The following is a 24,703-nucleotide window of genomic DNA, read 5'->3' as shown; positions in this document are numbered from 1 at the left end:
AGGATGATGAAACCAGTAGAAATGAGAGGCTTGGAGAGTGAGTGTGTATACATCACCTCACCCTATATACTGAACTTTGGGGTACATGTTTTTTCTATTAGTCACCTACTGACTAATCTTCAGGGGGTGAATTATGGATATAGTTTTATATTTGGAATTAATAAAGTTTAGTTTTATCCTTTTGTCAGCAAACATGAGGAATGACAAGAGACAACCCCTTTAGAAGATTCAATTTTGGTTAAAACTATTCCAACACTATGAACATAAAAAAGGCTTCTCCCCTATGTGACGTCTCGGTTGTTTATTAACAGTTGATTTCCAAGTAAAATATTTCCCACATTAAGAAAATGAAAAAGGCTTCTCTCCTGTGTGACTGCTCTGATGTCTAACAAGAAGCGCTTTCTGGTTAAAACATTTCCCACATTCTGAACAGGAAAAAGGCTTCTCCCCTGTGTGAGTTCTATGGTGTGTAAAAAAATTTGATTTACGTGCAAAACATTTCCCACATTCTGAACATGAAAAAGGCTTCTCCCCTGTGTGAATTCTATGGTGTTCATTAAGACTCCATTTCTGGTTAAAACATTTCCCACATTCTGAACAGCAAAAAGGCTTCTCCCCTGTGTGAGATCTCTGGTGGACAACACAATTTGTTTTCAGTGCAAAACATTTCCCACATTCTGAACTTGAAAAAGGCTTCTCCCCTGTGTGAGTTCTGTGGTGAGTAACAAAATTTGATTTCTCTTTAAAACATTTCCCACATTCTGAACATGAAAAAGGCTTCTCCCCTGTGTGAGTTCTATGGTGAGTAACAAAATTTGATTTACGTGCAAAACATTTCCCACATTCTGAACATGAAAAAGGCTTCTCCCCTGTGTGAATTCTATGGTGTTCATTAAGACTCCCTTTCTGGTTAAAACATTTCCCACATTCTGAACAGAAAAAAGGCTTCTCCCCTGTGTGAGTTCGTTGGTGGTTAACAAAATGTGATTTCTTGTGAAAACATTTCCCACATTCTGAACATGAAAATAGCTTCTTTGCTAAAGGTGCAGTTTGCTTTTTAATGCCTCTTTTGTGACTTTGATTTTCCTTAGTAGTCAGTAATGAATCACAAGATGGGACCTGTTTCATAGGATCAGATGACAGATCTTTGCTGTGAATGGATGATGGTGTATCTGGAGTAATAGCAATCACTTCAGTTGTATCTTGTAGGATCTTAAGATCATCAGATTTAAAAGTTGAAGATGTCAGCTGTCCCTCTGATCTCCTGGTACAGTCATCTGCTGAGATAAAAAAAATTTTTTAATAAAATATCCTTGAGTTTTATATTTTTGAACATTTTTACTTAAACTGTCCATAAAAATGGCAAGCTATGTAAAAAACTTTAATTATTTACCAAGACAATGACAGTTCACAGTCTAATAGAAAACCTTGTTGGATGAGCCAGTAGTGTGCGGTGTTCAACTGTTGGTTCATTCTGCCTCCCAAATATCAAATAAAAAGAAACCAATCAATGTTATGTAGGCGAAAATAATACCAATTCTCATCTCACAAAAACAAGTCCCCACTCAGGTCCATCATCTGTCAATGGAAAAACAGAGGTTCCCACACTATTAGTGGCTCAAAGGCTGCTGAAAAGCAACAAGGTTTCCATAAACCAATCCAGCAAAATCCGCTCTCACTTCGGAGTCTTGCAGTGTGCGCAAACAACATTCAGGATCCCTGTATTTAGCAATATTATAGTGAGAAGAATCCACTTAATTTGCGGTGTCTCCTGGAGCACAATCTGGGCACTATGTGCTGGGTAAGAAAATGGCAAATGTGTAATTTCCACTCTCCAACATCCACTACGTGTTAATTTCCGGAAAGTGGCTGTGGAGTCAAAATATTCACTCCTCCTACACATGTGGTTAAAATTGTTGGTACCCCTCATTTACTGACAGAAAAACACACAATGGTCACAGAAATAACTTGAATCTGACAAAAGTACTAATAAATCAAAAATCTATGAAAATGAGCAAATGAAAGTCAGACATTGCTTTTTAACTAGGCTTCCACAGTATTTTAAAAAAATTAAACTCATGAAATAGGTCTGGATAGAAATGATTATACCCTTAACTTAACCGCTTCATGACTGCCAATGGAAGATACTAGCAGGGCTTTGTGCAATACCGACGTTTGTCTACGGTCGGCGGTTTTGTGCTCATCGGGATCTCCACGTATCTTATAACAAGGGGATTCCACCGTACAACGCTTCCTGTGACCCTCGACCTCATTGAGATCTGATTGGTTCAGGTCCTGATGACGTCAGCGTCACACCAGCCAATGAGTCAAATCACTAGGAAAGTTTGTTGTAGCAGCGAACTTTCCCGGGCGATCTGCCTCATAAAAACGTGGTTTCTCCTCAGATCTCCTGTCAGTGAGAGATTAGAGGAGAAACAGTGTTACAAGAGCTGCTGCCAACAGCTGTGTCAGTCAGCGATTGTGCTATAAAGTAACAATACAGATAAGGCAGGTTAGGGTTAGTGCTATAGTTAGGGTTAGTGTTGGGGCTAAAGTTAGGTTTAGGGTTTACTCTAAAGTTAGGGTTACTATTAGGCTAAAGTTAGGGTAAGGCTAAATAATTAGGCTTTTCTCAATTGTCTCCCCAATAATTTGGTCACGTCAGTCATGTCTGAGTTTTCTATTTCCGGAAAAAAATAAAAACGAATAAAATGTCCCGTCAGTATTATAGTGCAGAGGAGGCTTATGCACTTTTATGTTCTGACAGTGAAGAAAGTGCAGTGTCAGATGGTGATGTGGATTTCGAGGGCTTTAGTAGCAGCGACAGTGATAGCTCAGAAATGAGCAGTGATTCTGGTCCATCCTCACACACAAGGACCAGTACAACAAGAAGGACAAATAGCGCTTCTGGAGAAATGTCTCCAACTCAGGGAACAATGCCCAGTACTAGCGCTGTCCCTAGTGCTCGTGAATTGGCGCACACCAATATCCAAGGGGCTTTGCCTCTTGATGTAGCATTTCCCAGATGGGAGGCTTCGGATTCAGCTACTCCATTCATCCCTAATTTTAATGCCATTCCTGGTATAAATGTGGAGGTGGAAAATTTTGGACCAATTATTTTTTTTAATTTGTTTCTGACAGATAGCTTGCTAGAGCATATTGTCCTACAAATTTATATGTGTCCCAATTCATCAGCCAGAATCCGAAATCCTATTATGCTAGGTCAAATTTATGGACACCAACTAATGTCCTAGAAATGAAAACATTTTTAGGACTTACATTCGCTATGGGGCTTATTAAAAAAATGACCATTCAATCCTATTGGTCCAATCGCCCTGTTCAAGCCACCCCTATGTTTTCTGCTATTCTTCCTAGGACCCGTTATGAAATGCCCATGAGATTTTGGCATTTTAACAACAATAGTCAATGCCTGCCCAGAAATGCCCCAGAACATGACAGACTATTCAATATCAGTCCCATCATCGAAGACTTGACAGAAAAGGAAAAGGAAGACTGCACCTCAAGCAATTCATTCCTTCTAAGAGGGCAAGGTTCGGAATAAAGCTCTATATTTGTCCCACTAAGGCCCTAGATAAAACTGAACTCTGCAGTGATATGGAACATTATTTCAGGAGACTGCGCCTGAGGGAATGTTTCAATGATACAGAAGATTCAAAAAACACTCAGACCGAAGGAAAAGGGATCCTAACAACTAGGAAAAGGTCAGACTGGACACCTGCACCTGGACGCAACCCTCATTTGGATAAATATATAGACTCCTTCAGACATTTGATAAAATCCGAAATCATAGACACTAACAGGAGACAAGCATCCAACATCAGTGCCCAGGAGAGAAAGGCCATACGGTCTTTAAAAACCAACAAAGAAATCATCATTAAACCTGCTGACAAGGGAGGTGCAATAGTCATGATGAATACGTCAGTCTACATGAAGGAAGCAAACAGGCAACTTATGGACACACGCTACTATAGAAAATTGGAGTTGGATCCTACACAGTACTATTACAAGGAACTAAACAAGTTGGTATCTTGTCTGCCTGACCAGTCCATAAGAGCCTGTGATGACCTGATACCAGAGAGTCCAAGAATAGGGACATTCTACATGCTTCCCAAAATCCACAAATCTGGAAATCCAGGAAGACCAATTATTTCATGTGTGGGCACCCTCACTGAGCAGGTATCTGGATGGGTAGAGGATATTCTTAAACCACTGGTGAAGGATACACCTAGCTACATTCAGGACACAACTGACCTATTGAATAAACTAGCAGCAATAGGTCCTCTACCAGAAGGAACCATCCTGGCCACCATGGATGTGGAATCTTTGTAATCTAATATCCCCCACCAAGATGGATTAAATGCCTGCAAATTCTTCATGGAAAACACAGGGACTGATGCTGATGCTGTGGTGAAACTTATAAAATTCATCCTCACCCACAATTACTTTGAATTTGACAACAAGATCTATCTACAGGAGACTGGCACAGCTATGGGAAGTAAAATGGCTCCACAGTATGCAAATCTTTTCATGGCCAAGCTTGAAAGCGACTTTTTGTCCTCATGCCCCATCAGGCCCCTTGCCTACTACCGCTTCATTGATGATATTTTAATCATCTGGATGGAGTCTGAGCAACAGCTAAAGACGTTCCACGAACAGTTTAATCAATTTCATCCCACCATCAATTTAACACTCAACTACTCCAGCACTGAGATTAACTTTTTGGACACCATCATTAAGCTAAAAAACAAATGAAATAGAGACATCCCTGTATCAGAAGCCAATCGACCGTCCAACATACCTTAAATGGGACAGTTTCCATCCAAAACACATAAAGAACTCTATTATCTATAGCCAAGCCATCAGATACAATTGAATATGTTCTCACCCCATGGATAGAGACAAACACCTTGGTCACCTCAAAAAGACCTTTTTGAATCAGGGCTACCATCCAAGAACAATTGAAAACCAAATTACAAGACCCACCAGAATGTCAAGGAATCACCTGCTACATTACAAAGCTAAAGAAGAAAAAAACCGGATGCCTCAAGTAGTCACCTACAACCCAAATCTGGAAGTGCTAAGGGGAGCTGCACGGAAATTACAACCTTTACTACAAAAAGATACCCGATTACAATCCATTTTTCCAGACCCCCCACTACTGTGCTTTAGGCAGCCCCCAAATCTAAGAAGCATCATTGTCAGAAGCTCCCTGTTCCCCACAACAGCTGCAGGAACCTTTCCTTGCAACCAGAAAAAAATGTAAAACCTGTCCATTTATAATGACCACGGACAAGATAAAGATCTCCAATTCACATCAGGACTACAAGATCCCAGGTACTTTCAGCTGCATTACATCTATTGTGGTGTACCTAATTATTTATACTAAATGTCCAACTGGGGGTCTGTATGTGGGGGAGACAGGGCAAAAGCTTAGAACAAGGATGAATGCTCATCGTCACACAATAAGAGAAAAAAGAATGGATCGACCTGTGGCAAAACATTTTTGTATGATGGACCACAACACTAGGGATATGAAATTACTGGTATTGAAAGGTAACTTCACATCTCAGAGAGAGAAGAGTCTGTGAGTATAAATTTATGACAACCTTTGACACTCTCAATGCTGGAATAAATGTGTCGCATGGATTTATGTCTTTTTACATCAATTAAGGAATTTGCTCCTAAGACCTTGTGGGGCCATCACAACACATTAGGAGACCCCAATCAGAGGACAATAAAATATCTGGACTCCTTATCCATGAACTGGTCCAATATTTATGTTTCTCCCTCTCCCATAATCATAATTCTGCTTCACGTCACTTGTCTCATCTATTGCATTTTTTCTGTGCTGTAGTGCATAAATATGTGACTCTTCAGATTTTGTATTAGTTTATGCCTGATGAAGAGACCTGAGTAGTCTCGATAGCTTGCAATGTGTTACCATCTTTTCAGTTAGCCATTAAAAGGTATCAACCACTGAGGACTCTCAATTCTGAATATTTTTATAAAATGAGCGAGAGTTCAATCGGATACACATCAGCTTTTCGCATTTATGAGGGGAAAGACAGCCAACTAAACCCACCAGGAGGCCCTACTTATCTGGGGACATGGGGAAAAATCGTTTGGGAGCTGATAACTCCATTTTTACAAAAAGGCTACAATCTATATGTTAACTACTACACCAGCATACCCCTATTTAAAAGTCTGGTTGACCATAACATAGGGGCTTGTGGGACCATTCGCAAAAACAGTCAGGGGTCTCCACAATCATTGGTCAGCAAAAAGTTCTAAAAGGGGCAGTCAGGGGCTTTATGCAATGGAGAGCTGCTTGCCCTTAAGTATAAGGATAAAAAAAGATATTTTTATCCTGAGCTCGATCCACACAGATGCCACAAGGGCCACTGCAGACCAACAGGGATCCACTACTCCAAAACCTGTGTCTGTCACTGACTACAACAAATATATGGGGGTGTGGACCTTGCAGATCAGGATCTACAGCCATACCAGGTATCAAGAAAATCATAGATCTGGTATAAAAAGTTAGTCATGTATTTGCTTCAGGTGGCCACATATAATTCTTTTGTGTTATACAAAAAAGCCGGAAATGCAGATACTTTCCTTGATTATCAGGAAAAGGTCACTGAAAATCTTGTTTTTGAAAATGTTGTCCCCGCCAATCCTTTAGAATCTGAAGATGTCTGAAGACTCACTGAGCGACATTTTATTGCGCTCATCCCAGTAACTGAAACAAGAAAGAACCCCCATAGAAGATGTCGTGTATGTTCCTAGAGAGGAATGAGGCATGATCCCCGCTATTATTACCCACAATGCCCATCACTGCCAGCCTTATGCCTCCATGACGGCTTTACAATCTTCCACACACAACCACGTTTTTGAACTGTTTTGACATTCAAGCATTTGGTTTATTTAGTGACAGACACATTTGAGTAGAGCTGACTTAACAATTTCCGGGGGTAGGTGGGGGGAGGTCTCCAGAGACACAAGCTGGGCACAATATATTGGGCACTACAATGACATTTTTGCAATTTTTGCTCTGAAACTTCCACTACGTGTTTCTGGAAATCATCCATGTAGTGAAAATGGTCACTATATCCATAGATGAATTCCCAGAGGGGTGTCATTTCCAAAATGGGGTCACTTCAGGGAGGATTCTGTTGTTCTGGCACTTAGCAGCTCTCCAAAGTGCCATAACAGCAGAATCCCCCCTGAAGTGACCCCATTTTGGAAATGACAACCCTCTGGGAATAGGAAATGACACCCCTCTGTGAATTCATCTATGGGTGTAGTGACCATTTACCTATCTACCTATTTTCCAATGTAAAATCTGGGGTTAAAACAACATTTTAGTGGTAAAAATGTAATTATTTTTTCTTCACTGCCCAATGGTATAATTGTCTATGGAACAGCTGTGGGGTCAGTATGCTCACTGCACCACTAGAAGAATTCATTCAGGGAAGTATTTGGTAAAATGCAGTCACTTTTGGGGGCTTATGCTGTTCTGGCACCTCAGGGGCTCTGACAATGTGACATGTCACCCACAAACAATTCCAGCAAAATCTGCTCTCCAATATGGCGCTCCTTCCCTTCCAAGCTCTGCCATGTGCCCAAACAGTGGTTTACCCCCACATATGGGGTGTCAGAATACTCAGGACAAATTGCACAACAACTTTTTGGGTCCAATTTCTCCTGTTACCCGTTGAAAAAAACAATTGAAGGCGAAAAGTTCATTTTTTTGTGGAAAAAATGTTTTTTTTTATTTTCACGGCTCTATGTAATTAACTTCTGTGAAACACTTGGGGGTTCAAAGTGCCCATGACACATCTAGATAAGTTCCTTGGGGAGGGGTTTAGTTTCCAAAATGGGGTCACTTGTTGGGGGTTTCCACAGTTTAGACACGTCAGTGTCTCTGACAATGTGACATGTCACCCACAAACAATTCCAGCACAATCTGCTCTCCAATATGGCGCTCCTTCCCTTCTAAGCTCTGCCATGTGCCCAAACAGTAGTATTCTCCCACATATGGGGTATCTACGTGTTCAGAAGAAATTGCACAACAAATTGTATGGAGCAATTTCTCCTGTTCCCCTTATGAAAATGCAAAATATGGAGCTAAAAAGATTTGTGAAAAAAAAAAATTTTTTATTTCCATGGCTCTACATTATAAACTTCTGTGAAGCACCTGTGGGTTCAAGGTGCTCAATACACATCTGGATAAGTTCTCTAAGGGGGTCTAGTTTACAAAATGGTGTCACTTGTTGGTGGTTTACACTGTATAGGCACATCCGGAGCTCTCGAAACGTGACATGGCAACCGCTAATTATTCCAGCATATTTTACATTCAAAAAGTCGAATGGCGCGCCTTCTCTTCTGAGCCCTGCCATGTGCCCAAACAGTATTTTTCCCCCACATATGGGGTGTGGCGTCCGTCTGCGGTCTGGGCTGCGGCCAGCCAACACCCCGAGAAACACTGATACCCTTTACCCCTATACAGGGATCTGGATTTATAGCAGAGCCCAGGAGGCGCTGTCTGAATAGGAGCAGTGGCCAGAGCAGGACGGTCACCAGAAAGGTGTTCCAAAAACAAGACAAAAACGTAGTGGTATCCGGGTCTAAACCAGTCAGGCAGCAAGGTACAAAAACAGTAGACAGTAGCAGAGTCAGATTCAGGCCAAGGTCAGAGTTATAAACCAGGAGGGCAGCAGAGGTACAGAATCGTTAGGCAGAAGCAGAGTCAGAAGTCCAGGCCAAGGTCAGAGTCATAAACCAGGAGGGCAGCAGAGGTACAGAATCGTTAGGCAGAAGCAGAGTCAGAAGTCCAGGCCAAGGTCAGAGTCATAAGCTATAGCAATTCACACAGTAACACGCAGGGGAACCAAGAATATATCCGGCGGCTTGCAAGCCCAGTCCCAAGGTATTTGAGGGATCAGATCATCCCTCACAGGCTCCCGGGCTGATGATGTCATCAGGACCGCCCCCAGGACCAGACCTGATGACGATGCACCAACCCCTTCATGACTGACAGAGGAGCGGAGTCTGCGTCCACCAGACGCCTGCGCAGAAGCCCTTTCACTGTTGCCGCCATCACTCGGGCGCGAGCCACGGCGCCTCCTAGTGGATGAGGGCGGGACAGCTGGCCCTGAATTCGACGACGACATGTCAGTCCGGCGCCTCCTGGTAGCGGAGGCCTGGATAGCAGGCCCTGAGCCCGAGGGTGGCGTGACAGTCCGTCGCCTCCTAGTGGCTGAGGGCGGAACAGCAGGCCCTGAGTCTGATGGCGACGTGACATGGGGTATGGCATGCTTAGGAGAAATTGCAAAATATTTTATAGTCCATTTTCTCCTGTTACCCTTGTGAAAGTAAAATAATTGGGTCTAAAGGAAAACGATTCCTGTAACTGTCAATGAGACTTCTGCACCTCTCGAAAGGTATTTAGGTATTTTGGCCTACTCCTCAAGAAGAAACTGCTCCAGTTGTCTCGTTTCTGAAGGTTACGCTTTCCAGATGACATGTTTCAGCTTTTTCCAAAGATGCTCAATAGGATTTAGGTTAGGACTCATAGAAGGCAACTTTAGAATAGTCCAATGTTTTCCTCTTAGCCATTCATGGGTGTTTTTAGCTGTGTGTTTTGGGTCATTATCCTGTTGCAAGACCCATGAACTGTGACTGAGACCAAGCTTTCCTACACTGGGCAGCACATTTCTCTCTAGAATCCCTTGATAGTCTTGATATTTCATTGTACCCTGCACAGATTCTAGACACCCTGTGCCAGATGCAGCAAAGCAGCCCCAGAACATAACAGCGCCTCCTCCATGTTTCACAGTAGGGACAGCATTCTTTTCTTGATATGCTTCATTTTTCCATCTATAAACATAGAGCTGATGTGCCTTGCCAAAAAGTTCCATTTTTGTCTCATCTGTCCATAGGACATTCTCCCAGAAGCTTTGTGACTTGTCAACATGTAGTTTGGAAAATTCCAGTCTGGTTTTTTATGATTTTTTTTCAACAAAGGTGTCCTTTTTAGTCGTCTCCCATGAAGTCCACTTTGGCTCATACCACGACAGATGGTGTGATCTGACACTGATGTTCCTTGAGCTTGAAGTTCACCGTTAATCTGTTTAGAAGTTTTTCTGGGTTCTTTTGTTACCATTCGCATTATCCGTCTCTTTGATTTGTCATCAATTTTCCTCCTGCAGCCACGTCCAGGGAGGTTGGCTACAGTCCCATGGAGCTTACATTTCTGAATAATATGTGCAACTGTAGTCACAGGAACATCAAGCTGTGTGGAGATGGTCTTATAACATTTACCTTTAACTTGTTTGTCTATAATTTTCTTTCTAATCTCCTGGGACATCTCTTTCCTTCGCTTCCTCTGATCCATGTTGAGTGTGATACACACCATGTCACCAAACAGCACAGTGAGTATCTGTAGCCTCTATACAGGCCACTCACTGATTCCAAGATTGTAGACACCTGTGATGCTAATTAGTGGACACACCACGATTTCACATGTCCCTTTTGTCACATTTTCAGGGGTACCATCATTTCTGTCCAGGCCTATTTCATGAGTTTCATTTTTCTTTAAATTCTGTGGAAGCATGGCTGAAAAGCAATGTCTGACTTTCATTTGTTCATTTTCATATATTTTTTATTTATTATTACTTTTGTCAGAATCAAGTTATTTCTTTGACCATTGTGGGTTTTTCTGTCATTAAACGAGGGGTACCAACAATTTTGACCACATATGTATAGATTATAACCCTCAGTGAATTAATTTATAAAATGGAATCACTTTATGGGGATTTCGACTACTCTGGTTTTCTGTCATTTAGTTATATTAGGGCTTCTGCATATGGTGTGCCCAATCTCATCTGGGACCTGTTCCTGCTGTCCAGCTGGAGTAATCTGCTCCCTACTTCAGCCAATTAGAAAGTACCACACCCTACTAAAGCGCAAAGCACATGGCCGGAATCTGCCAGATACAGTGCTGTTCTCCTCTGGTTCAGTCCTCTGGGCTCAGCTTGCGGCTTGTGTATTTGTTTCCTGCTGTGACCGTGGCCCGTTTACTGACTACTCTTGTGTCTTCTGATTCTGTACTTCTGGTTCTGACCCAGCCACCTGACTATTCTTCTTGCCATCTAACACCACAGAATAGCAGGTAACACCATGGTCCAAGCCTAGGGGACCGTGTGTAAGTCCAGATCCATGTAATGGTGTTAACACTAGAAGTCCCAGAAATTTCGAACTCCCCCTGAAGTCCCAAAAGAGGGTCAAATGACCCTTAGTCTGAACTGACGACTCTGATGGCTCCAATTAGCATCCTTTCATTTGTAAATGTGGCCAATGTCAGAGGAATCTGCAGGGGGGAGTAGAGCTGAATTCATCCTCAAAACACTGTGTGAAACACAGGTCAAGAGACTTTGCATTTTGAGGGAACTGACAATTTGTATAAACCACACATTTTGTTTTGAAGCACACATGAAGTGTTTTGGGAGAGATGTGACCTTTTGCTGCTGATCCGTGATATTGTACTGCATTATCCAGGTCATTTTGCCAAATGTATATATAGTTTGCAAAACATACAATCTGTTTCAATTTTTCAAGTTTTTCTAAAAGAATTTAGTTATGTTTTTCTTTTAAAAAAAGATGTGAAAGAAGTGGGTTAAAAATAACAGACAAAAAACAAAAATTAATTGTGTTGATCCACCTCAACAAAGGTCTTGTAAAATAGCAAAAGAATGTAAGCTGCTCCTGAGTGTGTCTGCCCACCCCCAAGCTGCATTGTTGTGGGGGGATATGCATAAGTTTGCTAACACCTTAGCAAATTTGCATGCAGCCTTTTGTGCTGTGGGGGATAAATAGGTGACTGCTTCACCTATTTTGTTCACAAGAAACAAAATGCAGAGAAGTCTCACCACTCAACTGGCATTGGGACTGATCCTGAGCAACACCAACCCTTGTGACTGAGATGGAGAAGACTTAGTCCTTCAACCGGATTCGGACTCTGAGCTGTCTTCAGGTTAGATTTTTCAAATTACCTATTTTTATTTCCTGACTATATTTGTTTTATTTTTTTATTGTTTATTATTTATTTATTGTTTTATTCCTTGTATTTTTTTATATCAAAAATAAAAAGCATGGAGACAAATAACAGTTGTTCTTTTGTATATTTTTCACACTGACATTTCAGTCCTCTTGACTTAGACACAAATGCTTCTGGTCAATACTCACAGCTGTACCTCGCTCTAAAATTTCTAATTCTCTATTTAAAATATATAAAAAATGATTCATTGTTTCAGTGCTTTTTTGCTCAAATAAAACTAAATACAATATGTATAGTCTTTATATTATAAAATACAATAAACTGAATAGAACTAACTAGAAACTAAAAGGCTAAACTCAATGGAAAACAACAATCTCCTGTGGTGCGACAGTAGTGGCCTTAATTACAGAACAAAAGACGGTGATTATAGGATGTTAGATAAAATCCTTCAGGTCATTCGACCCGTCTCTGGGTTCCAAAGGTAGAAATGTTAAATGACCCCTCTCTGGGACTTCTAGTGTTAAAGGACGATGAGCAAGGCAATCCTTGGGATATGGAAAGCAGAGAAGATAGAGCCAAGCATGTTCATGGTGGACATCTTTTGAGCTGCCAGGTGACCACGAACAGTGCTCCCAATACATTGTGTCTGCAAACTATTCCAGCTAGATCTGCATTCATATAGCTAAATGGCGCTCCTTCCCTTCTGAACACTGCCATGTGCCCAGACAGTAGTATACAACCGTATGTAGGGTATAGTGCGAAGCTGGAAAATAATTTGTAACATCCATTTGTTTTCTATTATCCTTTGAGAAGAATTCCAAACTTACCACCACATAAAGTGACACACGTCAGATATTAATAATGGGGCCTGATTAAGAACACAAAACTGGCTGCAGGAAGAGGTTAAATCAGAGGATTTTGGACACTACTGTAATCACACACTGTGACTATAGACAATAACATCTACTGAAATGATCAAACTCCACAGTCTCCATCAGTAATAAATGAGCAGCTAGTGGTGAAACCTCTCTGGTGTAATTAGAGTATGGGGCTCGGTGACTTCACAATCTAAACTATTGTAAGCTCCAATATTTTCTGTCAGATGAGTTTCATGAAGAAATATTACACATTTATAGAGAACTGTGTATAATAGTACAGAGCTGAGATGTCTTAAAGGGAACCTGTCAGCAGGATTGTGCTCAGTAACCTACAGACACTGTCAGGTCAGCGCCGTTATACTGATTACAATGATACCTGGTGATGAAATCAGTCTTGTGGTTGTTGTATAATCTGTATTTGTAGTTTTCAGTTAATGAGATTCTCGTGCTCTGGGGCGGGGCTGTGGGTGGGGCTGTGGGTGGGGCTTTATGTGGTGCTCTTGTAGGTAGGAGCAACTGACAGGGTGGTCCGTTACTGGCCGCAGACAGACTCGAGACAGAGACAGAATCACGTTCAACAGGTCTTCTTTATTGATTGTCTTTCCACGACCCACAGCGCCTCACAGCAGCTGCATGTTAACCTCCGCAGTGTCAAACAGCAGCTGCTCGACAATCTCCGCAGCCGCACACAGCAGCTGCTCGACAATCTCCGCAGCCGCACACAGCAGCTGCTCGACAATCTCCGCAGCCGCACACAGCAGCTGCTCGACAATCTCCGCAGCCGCACACAGCAGCTGCTCGACAATCTCCGCAGCCGCACACAGCAGCTGCTCGACAATCTCCGCAGCCGCACACAGCAGCTGCTCGACAATCTCCGCAGCCGCACACAGCAGCTGCTCGACAATCTCCACAGCCGCACACAGCAGCTGCTCGACAATCTCCGCAGCCGCACACAGCAGCTGCTCGACAATCTCCACAGCCGCACACAGCAGCTGCTCGACAATCTCCGCAGCCGCACACAGCAGCTGCTCGACAATCTCCGCAGCCGCACACAGCAGCTGCTCGACAATCTCCGCAGCCGCACACAGCAGCTGCTCGACAATCTCCCCAGCCGCACACAGCAGCTGCTCGACTTCGTACACAGGCTGGGTACCTTCACTTTCTTTCGTTGGCAAATGGACGTCCCTCGCGGCTCCTTCACTGTGGCTGCCCTAGGCCTACCACCACAGCGTTTCACCTGTCTGAGTCCGATTGTTTTGTGGTACTTCAGGCTGTCTCTGTCTGCGGCCCCTCCTGTCCAGGCCACCCCCCGTAACCTATTCCAGCTGTCAGTCTCCTCTGGGGCTTCTTCTCTTTTCTTTCCCCTCAGCAGACCTTGCTGTTTCCTGTGCTCCCCTCGCTGACTGGACTCTCCAGAACCTTCTCTCTGCCTTTTATAACCTTCCCTTTCTGGTAACTCCGCCCCCCATGACTTGACAGTTTTCTTAGCCAATGGCTGATGTTTAGTCCTATCCTTTCACTCTCCACTGCCCTCTAACGGTCAAACTCTACTATTACACCCATTCTCTTTATCTTCAGCTGTTTTCCATCTACAATGCCCTACACCCTTTACCTTCCTTCTCCAGACAGGTCCGTCCATCAGTCCACCTTCCCTACACTCTGATTACATATTCATCTGTATTGGCTTATGACAGGTCGCTGATACCTCACTGACCTGCCCACATTATTACATAATGCATATAATAGCATTGATATTATTGGTTTTAATGTCTATAATATTGTGGCTATTGTGAGGCTTAGAAAAAAATTACATCCAGCAAAATGTCACCGGCGATGGCGGCGCCAGCACAGTAGCATCTGGAGCGCACCACCAGGGCCTATTGTGGTACTCGGTACCGGGCCCGTTGACCTCAATGGGAGTTGACACGGAAGCTGTGACCCGGTCCGTGGTCCTGGGGCTCCATGGCAAAAGGGGGGATGAATGAACAATGAAATAAAGTTTATGAATAGTTCGTGACTAGAGTTGAGCGATACCGTCCGATACTTCAAAGTATCGGATCGGAATGGATCGGCCGATCTTAAAAAAAGGTATCGGTATCGCCGATTCCGATACCGGAAGTCCCATTCAAGTCTATGGGACTTCCGGTATCGGAATAAGAAAAATCCTGTTTTTCCCTTGTACAGCCTCTCTGGGGTCTGTACGGGCCTTTCGGGGGGCTGTGCCGGCCTGCCAGGGGGTCTGTGCAGGCTCCGGTGGTCTGTGCCGGCCTGCCGGGGGGCTGTGCCGGCCTGCCAGGGGGGCTGTGCAGGCTCCGGTGGGCTGTGCCGGCCTGCCGGGGGGCTGTGCCGGCCTGCCGGGGGGCTGTGCAGGCTCCGGGGGGCTGTGCCGGCCTGCCGGGGGGCTGTGCAGGCTTCGGGGGTCTGTGCAGGCATCGTCCGATGGGACTACAAGTCCCATCGGGCGATGCCTGCTACCATGACAGTGATTGACACATTAGCCAATGATGGGACAGTAGTAGTCCCATCATCCGGCTAATGTGTTGAATGTAAAAAAAAAAAAAAAAAATTACATGCTACATACATACAACATGCATACTACATACATGCTACATTCATACTACATACTACATACATGCTACATTCATACTACATATATACTACATGCAACATACATACTACATATATACTACATGCAACATACATACTACATATATACTACATGCATGCAACATGCATACTACATATATACTACATGCTACATACATACTACATATATGCTACATACATACTACATATATACTACATGCATGCTACATACATACTACATACATACTACATATATGCTACATACATACTACATATATACTACATGCATGCTACATACATACTGCATGCTACATACATACTACATGCTACATACATACCACATATATACTACATACATACTACATGCATGCTACATGCTACATACATACCACATACATACTACATACATACTACATACATACTACATACATACTACATGCTACATACATACTACATATATACTACATGCATGCTACATACATACTACATGCTACATACATACTACATATATACTACATGCATGCTACATACATACTGCATGCTACATGCATGCTACATACATACTACATACATACTACATGCTACATACATACCACATATATACTACATACATACTACATACAATAAATTCCCACACAGCAATGGCATAAAGTGAGACTAGGGACTTTTTTTTTTTTAAGTGGCGGAGGAATACAGTGCGGAAGGATACCTACCTTCCGTCATTGGATTCCTGCAGCCCGTAGAGAACGGCAGCAACAGCTGATGCTGCAGTTCTCTACCCAAGATCGTCGTGGGACACACTCGTGGACTGCTTCGGATCGTGGGTGAGTATTTTTGTGGTTTGTTATGTTAATATTTATTCCGTAAAAGACAATGGCTTCGGGGAACAATGTGACAAGTATTGGTAAGTATGTTACTCTATGTTATATGTACTGTATGTCTATGTATGTATTGTATGAATGTATTGTATGTAGTATGTATGTAGTATATATGTGGTATGTATGTAGCATGTAGTATGTATGTAGTATGTATGTAGCATGCATGTAGCATGCAGTATGTATGTAGCATGCATGTAGTATATATGTAGTATGTATGTAGTATGTATGTAGCATGCATGTAGTATATATGTAGTATGTATGTAGCATGTAGTATGTATGTAGCATGCATGTAGTATGTATGTAGTATGTATGTAGTATATATGTAGTATGTATGTAGCATGTAGTATGTATGTAGCATGCATGTAGTATATATGTAGTATGTATGTAGCATGTAGTATGTATGTAGTATGTATGTAGTATGTATGTAGTATATATGTAGTATGTAGTATGTATGTAGTATATATGTGTTATGTATGTAGTATGTATGTAGTATGTATGTAGTATATATGTGGTATGTATGTAGTATGTATGTAGTATGTATGTAGCATGTAGTATGTATGTAGCATGCATGTAGTATGTATGTAGTATTTTTTTTTTTTTTTTTTTTTTTTTAACATTTAACACATTAGCCGGATGATGGGACTACTACTGTCCCATCATTGGCTAATGTGTCAATCACTGTCATGGTAGCAGGCATCGCCAGATGGGACTTGTAGTCCCATCGGACGATGCTTGCACAGACCTCCGGACATCAGCACAGCCCCCCGGCAGGCCGGCACAGCCCCCCGGCAGGCCGGCACAGACCCCCACAGGGTGCACAGACCACCGGCAGGCCGGCACAGCCCCCCGGCAGGCCGGTACAGACCCCCACAGGGTGCACAGACCACCGGCAGGCCGGCACAGCCCCCCGGCAGGCCGGTACCGACCCCGGGCAGTCCACACAGCCCCCCGGCAGGCCGGCACAGCCCCCCGGCATGCCGGCAGAGACCCCCGGAAGGCCCGAAATGCGCACACACCGCGCATCATGATGACGTCAGGCTGTCAATCAACTTTGAACTTCCGATTCCGATGCCGACTTCCGATATTGAAAAAATATCGGAAGTCGGTATCGGAATTCCGATACAGCAAGTATCGGCCGATACCCGATACTTGCGGTATCGGAATGCTCAACACTATTCGTGACGCCACCTGTGGTGTTCGGCAAGTGAGGTGTTAGGCCGACGCTGCATGCAGATCCTCTGGGACTGGTGGTGGGTTGCAGCCAAGATGGTGAAGTTCCCCACAGGTGGAGCTGTTGTCCCAGGGCAGTGTAGATGTAGCAATGGAGGAGAGGCACAGACGGTGTAGAGGCTGGTGCCCAGATGTACCAGAATTGGTCTCCGGAGGCTGTTTCTTCCTTTCAGGAGCTGAAGCGAAGATTCACTTCTGCCCCCGTTTTGCGGCAACCTGATGTCTCACTCCCGTTCCAGGTAGAGGTGGACGCTTCTGAGATTGGTGCAGGAGCTGTTTTGTCCCAAAAGGATCCTGTAACATCTAAAATGAATCCCTGTGCCTTCTTTTCCCGAAAGTTCTCTCCATCTGAACGTAACTATGATGTGGGGAATCGGGAACTGTTAGCCATGAAATGGGCATTTGAGGAGTGGAGACATTGGTTGGAGGGAGCTAAACATCAAGTCATGGTCCTCACTGACTACAAGAATTTGATTTACCTGGAGTCGGCCAAACGCTTGAACCCTAGACAGGCTAGGTGGGCCTTGTTTTTTACATGTTTTGATTTTGTGGTCTCTTTTCTTCCTGGCACTAAGAATGTCAAGGCTGACACTCTCTCTAGGAGCTTCTTTGCTTATTCTCCTGTGGTGATCAAGCCTGCTACCATCTTAGGCGAAGGGGTAGTTCTTTCTGCCATCTCGCCCGATTTGAGACGTGCTCTGGAAGAGTTCCAGGAGGACAAACCTGAGCGTTGTCCCAGTGCAAAGTTGTATGTTCCTGACCAGTGGAAGAAGAGAGTGATGTCTGAAGTTCATTGCTCTGCATTGGCTGGTCATCCAGGTATTTTTGGTACTAGAGATCTGGTGAGTCGGTCTTTTTGGTGGCCCGCCTTGTCTCGTGATGTCAGGAATTTTGTGCAGTCCTGTGGGACTTGCTCCCGGTCTAAACCTTGTTCTCGCTCTAGTGGGTTGTTGATGCCTTTGCCGGTTCCCAGGAGGCCATGGACCCATATTTCAATGGATTTCATCTCTGATATGCCTGTCTCTCAGAGAATGACTGTTATTTGGGTGATTTGTGATAGGTTCTCTAAGATGGTTCATCTTGTACCACTCCCTAAGTTGCCATCTTCCTCTGAGTTGGTGCCCCTGTTTTTGCAACAGGTGGTTCGCTTGCACAGGATTCCTGAGAACATTGTATCTGACACAGGAGTTCAGTTTGTGTCTAGATTTTGGAGGACTTTCTGTTCCAAGCTGGGAATTCAGTTGTCCTTCTCTGCTTTTCACCCTCAGACCAATGGGCAGACGGAGAGAACAAACCAGACCTTGGAGTTGTATTTGAGATGTTTTATTTCCGCTGATCAGGATGATTGGGTTTCATTTTTGCCCTTGGCCGAATTTGCTTAAATAATAGAGCTAGTTCTGCCACTTTGATGTCACCTTTTTTTTGTAACTTTGGGTTTCATCCTCGATTTTCTTCAGGGCAGGTAGAGCCTTCTGCATGCCCAGGTGTTGACACTGTGTTGGAGAGAATGCACCAGATCTGGGACCAAGTGGTGGATAAGTTATCTCTCTCCCAGGAAAAGGCCCAGCGGTTTTCCAACCGACATAGGACCATTGGTCCCCAGTTTAAGGTTGGTGATATGGTTTGGTTATCATCAAAAAATATCGCTATGAAGGTGGCTTCTCCTAAGTTTAAGCCTAGATTTATTGGACCTTACAAGATTTTGGAGATTATTAATCCGGTCTCTTTTCGTTTGGCTCTTCCTGTTACATTTAAAATCCATAATGTGTTTCATAAGTCCTTGTTGAAGAGGTTTGTTGAACCAGTAGTTCCTGGGGTGGCACCTCCGGACCCTGTATTGGTTGAAGGTAACATGGAATATGAGGTAGAGAAGATACTGGATTCCCGTCTGGCTAGACGGAGACTCCAGTATTTGGTTAAGTGGAAGGGTTATGGTCAGGAGGATAATTCCTGGGTCTCTGCCTCTGATATTCATGCCAAAAGATTGGTGCGTGCCTTTCATCGGGCTCACCCTGATCGCCCTGGTGGCGTGGATGAGGGTTCGGTGACCCCTCCTCAAGGGGGAGGTACTGTTGTGAGTTCATTTTCCCCTTCACCATTGAGGTCTGATGAACTCCCTCTTCTGCTGAAGGAAGGTAGTGAGGCTGATTACCAAGCACCTGGGCAGGATGATGATGACTGGGTGACGGGAATTACTGACTGGATATAAGGCAGCCGACGCCCTTCTGCCTTGCTGGTGATCTCTCTGAGGGATTCTAGGAGACCAGTCTAATTCCTGCTCCTCAAAAGCTAAGTTTTCTGCTCTACTTTTTGCATTTGTGTTTTGGTTTTGTTTTGCATTGTTTTGCTTGATTTCTGCCATTCCCTGCTGGGGTGAGCTGAATTCCTTTTTGCTCTGTCTTCAGAAAATACCTGAGTACTGATATAGTCTTTTTGAAGCCTAGCGTCTTCAGGGCTTTTTTCCCTATCAGCTGTTGGCTCTTGTTTTGATAGGGTTTTGACGGATTACAGACAGCAGCTTTTCTATCCTGTCCTATCTAGTTAGCTTGGGCCCCATCATTTGCTCAGCCTATCTTTCTATCTGTGTGAGTGTTTTTTCATCTTGCTTCACCGTCATTATATGTTGGGGGCTGCCTATTGCTTGGGGGTCTGCTCTGGGGCAGTTTAGATTTCCCTTTCTGTCTTTAGGCTATGTAGTTCTCCGGCTGTGATCGAGGGGTCTAGGGCACCGTAGGAACCCCCCACGGCTACTGCTAGTTGTTGTTGATAGGTTCAGGGGTCTGCAATCCGATAGCTGCCAACTTCTCTGGTTTTCTGGACTTAGCTAGTACTTGTTTTTGCCTCCTACGGTGGCTCATTCATAACATGCAGGTGTTGGAGCGTGGTTAGGACTGCCCACCTTACCTGGATGGTGGGGCACCACACCTCAGGAGGAGGTGCAGTACCTCTGTGGCGACCGAGGCCTCAGGGGCGCGACACATCTATAAGTAAGAGATAGAGGCTACTGGACAGGTGCTGCTGGTGTCATTTTCCTGGATGTAATGTTTATTCTAAGCCTCACAATAGCCACAATATTGTAGGCATTATCAACAATAATATCAATGCTATTATACGCATTATGTAATAATGGGGGCAGGTCAGTGAGGGATCAGCGACCTGTCATAAGCCAATACAGATGAATATGTAATCAGAGCACCACATAAAGCCCCGCCCACAGCCCCGCCCCAGAGTACGAGAATCTCATTACTGAAAACTACAAATACAGATTACACAACAGTAAACCAGAGTTGCATTCATTTATGGTGGACCACTGGAGCTACTATGAATCCTGAGAAGATTAGAGAAAATAATATTGCTCCCCATTTCAGGAGAGATTGTGCAGTAATCTGAATTCCTTAGGATCAAAAACAATGTAATTTATGACGTGGAGTGAATCCATGAAACCAGGGCTGGAGCCATGCCAACACATCTCCTGCAGGCGTGAATAAATGTATATTACAGCCATCAGCCACGCACAGCTTAGAGATCTATCATGGCACAGGTGGAATGTTTGTCCTGGAGATTATCACAATCCTCCTTGAAGTTAGTTGGTTTTAATACAAATTGAAAAGTCAGGATAAAGGGAAACTCTGCTGTTATTGTACAGAAATTCACACTTGGCCTCACTGCACATTTACTGTTGTGGATCATAAAAGGGAAGTTTGGCCAGAAAGACTGGACCTGGTCTTGTAGGGACCATAAGACATTCAGCAGCACAAAAGGGAGAGAAGATTCATCCGATAAGATCTCAGGGATCTAGGAAGCCAACAGCATCATTACCCTCCGCTTTCTCTTACAGGCCCAGGCTAAGATTTTTCGTCAAGTGATTTTCTATCTTGTCAGCACATTCTACGTACGCTGTCATTTGGCTTTATAGTTACAGATCTGGGCAGGTAACGGTCAGCGTCTCCTAATGTGAAGGAGAGAATGGCTAATGAAATCAATTATTAAACCTTATATAAGTCAGTTCACATATGGTGTACCAAGATGGCGTCTGTGTCTTCAGACAACACCCTGGAAGGAATCCTTGGAATGCAGAAGCTGAGATACTGGATACCATATATGGAAGTGAAGCTGAAATGGACCTATCATAGACTGACACTGGCAACTCAGAAGATTGTGTGACACCCATCTCCTGTCTCTTTGTCTTGAGAATAAACTTCAGTTGTGTGCAAGCCTTTGCTGAGAAAGGAGTAGACATCTAACTCTGTGTTCGGTGTGACTCTTTAAGCGCGCACTCGGCCTATATTGGGTCAGGTACAAGCAATCATATAGATTTCACTTTAAGGGATCACCCTCACACTAATACCAGGGGGTACGTGGATCCTCCAGGTTGTAAGTTCTATAGAAAAGGGCTTTCAATGCCCAAAGAGATTTGAACAGTTTTGGGAGGAGGAGAATGTTGTTGTCTAGAGGCAAAATGGTGATCATGGTAATACGGCCAGACTACACCACCGATAAAGCAGCCACAGCCGGTGACTGAGAGGAATCTATGACTTCTCTGCATTCAGTGGTTACTACTCACCTGGGTAGTCATATGTAGGAATCTCCTCTTTACACCACTCATCATCTCTCACATATGTCTCTGTAGTATTAATATGGGTCAGATCTTCATCCTGAAACAAATATTGTAAAAGTCACAGACAGATGGAGAAGTCCGATCTCTGATCAGCTCTAATCCTGCCATCTCCACCGCTCTCATTACACAAGTATAAAACATATAATACTGGTGGATAAAACAAGACTGAGCACAAGACCTTCACAGCCGTCTACACATCATAGGGGAGATCTCCTGACACCTTCTCTCCATCTACCTGATGAACCTGAGGAACATTGGGATCTTCTTGGTTACAGTCCTGTGGAAGAAGAGGACGGGGACATCTCTCTGGTGTTGTCCTCTTACTGGATAGATCTGGAGGAAACACATACAGGGACTGAATTCATTCTCTACATACAGATTATAGGCCGTGTGTATTTAGTCCTGTCTATTACCTGGAGATGTGAGGGGCCGGGGAACCTCCATTATGACGTTCTTGTATAGATCTCTGTGTTCTTCTAAATACTCCCACTCCTCCATGGAGAAATAGACAGCGACATCATGACACCTTATAGGAATCTGACACATACAATGATACCGTCATCCCCCACAATCTCTTCATAGTGTTACTGTATAATGTCCCAGCATTCCCAGCAGTGTCACCTCTCCAGTCAGCAGCTCAATCATCTTGTAGGTGAGTTCTAGGATCTTCTGGTCATTGATGTCCTCATAGATCAGGGGGTGAGGTGGAGGTCCCGTGATTAGGCTCAGGGGTCTTCCCCATCCCTCAGACACAGGGTCCTGACAGCGATCACTAGAGGTCTTCTTCACCACTGTGTAATCCTGGTTATGGAGAGACGCATAAATCTCACTACAGACATTTCCAGAGTCCTCACCTCACCAGTTCTGTCCATCTGTTATTCCCATAGATAAGAATGATGTAATGTGACATCATCAGAATCTCTCACCTCTCCAGTGAGACGGAAGAGGATCTCTAGGGTGAGGTGTAACATCCTCTCCGCCATCTTGTCTCTGTCCATATCCATCTTTGATTGGTAAATCAGGAAAATTCTCTTTTGTAGAAGATCTTCACTGAGAGGATCCGATATTGTAGAGACCTGAATGAGAAGATGATCCGATGTAACATCATAAGAATCCTGTGTAATAATACAATTACTGGAGATAATAAAGGAAACATATGAGGATATTTCTTATTTTACAGTGTTTAGTTTTCTTCCCTGACATCTACTAATAAAACCTATATATTTAGGCCACAGACAACAAGCAGTTTCCTCCTCGGAGACGGCAGCTTTACACGTTCCTCATAGACTCATCTTGCATAGCGCTAGTTCTCATCTTGTGAAGGGTTAATACTAAAATCAGAGTTGAAGTTTCGTTTTATCCATTCTCTGAAGGTTTCGTTTCTCCGTTTTTGTTGCTGTAAGATAAATTTTGTAATTAGGTAAAAGTTCAAACTGTCATGAAACCAGACTGTTCCCATCAGGTGCAAGATAAGGGAGGCGGGGGTGTAAAACTCTGAAGAATATGCCATTATACTACTTTCTATTTGGATACGGACATATATGTAGTTTCCGGTTTTCTTGCAATATTATTGGCTTACAAAGTGAAATGATGTTATTGGTAGTTGAGAACTTGCATAATTAAGCAAAATGTTATAAAAGAAGTGACTAAAATAAAGGGGCTTAGTGATCTGTCTCGATCCTCCCGTACAGAGACCCCTGTCTCCGTGTGGTCATTTGAGTTGCTAGCAACACTCTGTGGAATAATTTGGACATCACTGGCTCAACCGTGAAGGGTTAATTTAGCCCTTCCTAAATAGCTACCTAGACAGCTGGCCGCCCAACATGGGGCCCCCGAACAAGGACGCCTCTGCCCCCGGAGGACAACAAGACAAAGGACCCTCGGAGCGGACACGGGTGCTGGAAAATTGGGACTGATCATCCCCCACGACAACCACGGTAAGTTGGCAGTTATACTGTTCAGACTGACCGTTGGTGTGGTTTTCTTGTGCTTGTTGCTGCAAAGAGGATCTGAGGTTTGTCCCCGTGGTGGGGTGATTCATGGGTGGAATCATATAGAGGTGCAGTCCCGTTGGGGGCCCAGTGCTCGAACCGTACCTCATAAGGGACGGACACCCCGGATTGACCAGTGATTGTGACTCTCTTTATAGTCAAAATATCCTGAAGTCCTGATCATTGTTCGAGTCAGGCGTGGTGATGTGATCGAAGACTGGGTAGGATACGTAACTCAGCTATAGATAGATAGATATATATAACCAGAGGTGTCCGGAGGGATAGTCTGAGACGCCCTCCTCCTTTCACTGAGTACCGTGAATTTTGGGCAATCCCAGAGGGGGACTATTGACCCTGTGGAACAGACTGATACAGCCGCTCCAAATCTGTGCACAACTGAAGTAAGGATATTTAGCACTAAATGAGAGAATCCGTGGAAG

General features: G+C 43.8%; 1 protein-coding gene across 1 annotated transcript; it reads right to left on the bottom strand.

Annotated features, from left to right (window-relative positions):
* Positions 1–286: 286 nt before the first annotated feature.
* LOC141063337 (uncharacterized) lies at positions 287–23,144 on the bottom strand. Its single transcript, XM_073557385.1, has 6 exons — positions 23,127–23,144; positions 22,894–23,073; positions 22,686–22,809; positions 22,508–22,605; positions 22,219–22,309; positions 287–1,277 (listed from the first exon to the last, which is right to left on the bottom strand). The coding sequence occupies exons 1-6, from the start codon at positions 23,142–23,144 to the stop codon at positions 340–342; spliced, it is 1,449 nt and encodes a 482-aa protein (XP_073413486.1). The 3' UTR covers positions 287–339.
* Between the last annotated feature and the right edge of the window lie 1,559 nt (positions 23,145–24,703).

Source organism: Dendrobates tinctorius, unplaced genomic scaffold, assembly GCF_039654945.1.
Source record: "Dendrobates tinctorius isolate UK_male_01 unplaced genomic scaffold, ASM3965494v1 ptg000249l, whole genome shotgun sequence".
Classification (NCBI taxonomy): Eukaryota; Metazoa; Chordata; class Amphibia; order Anura; family Dendrobatidae; genus Dendrobates; species Dendrobates tinctorius.
Note: the sequence above shows the minus strand (reverse complement) of the source record. Positions and strands in the feature narration are given on the sequence as shown.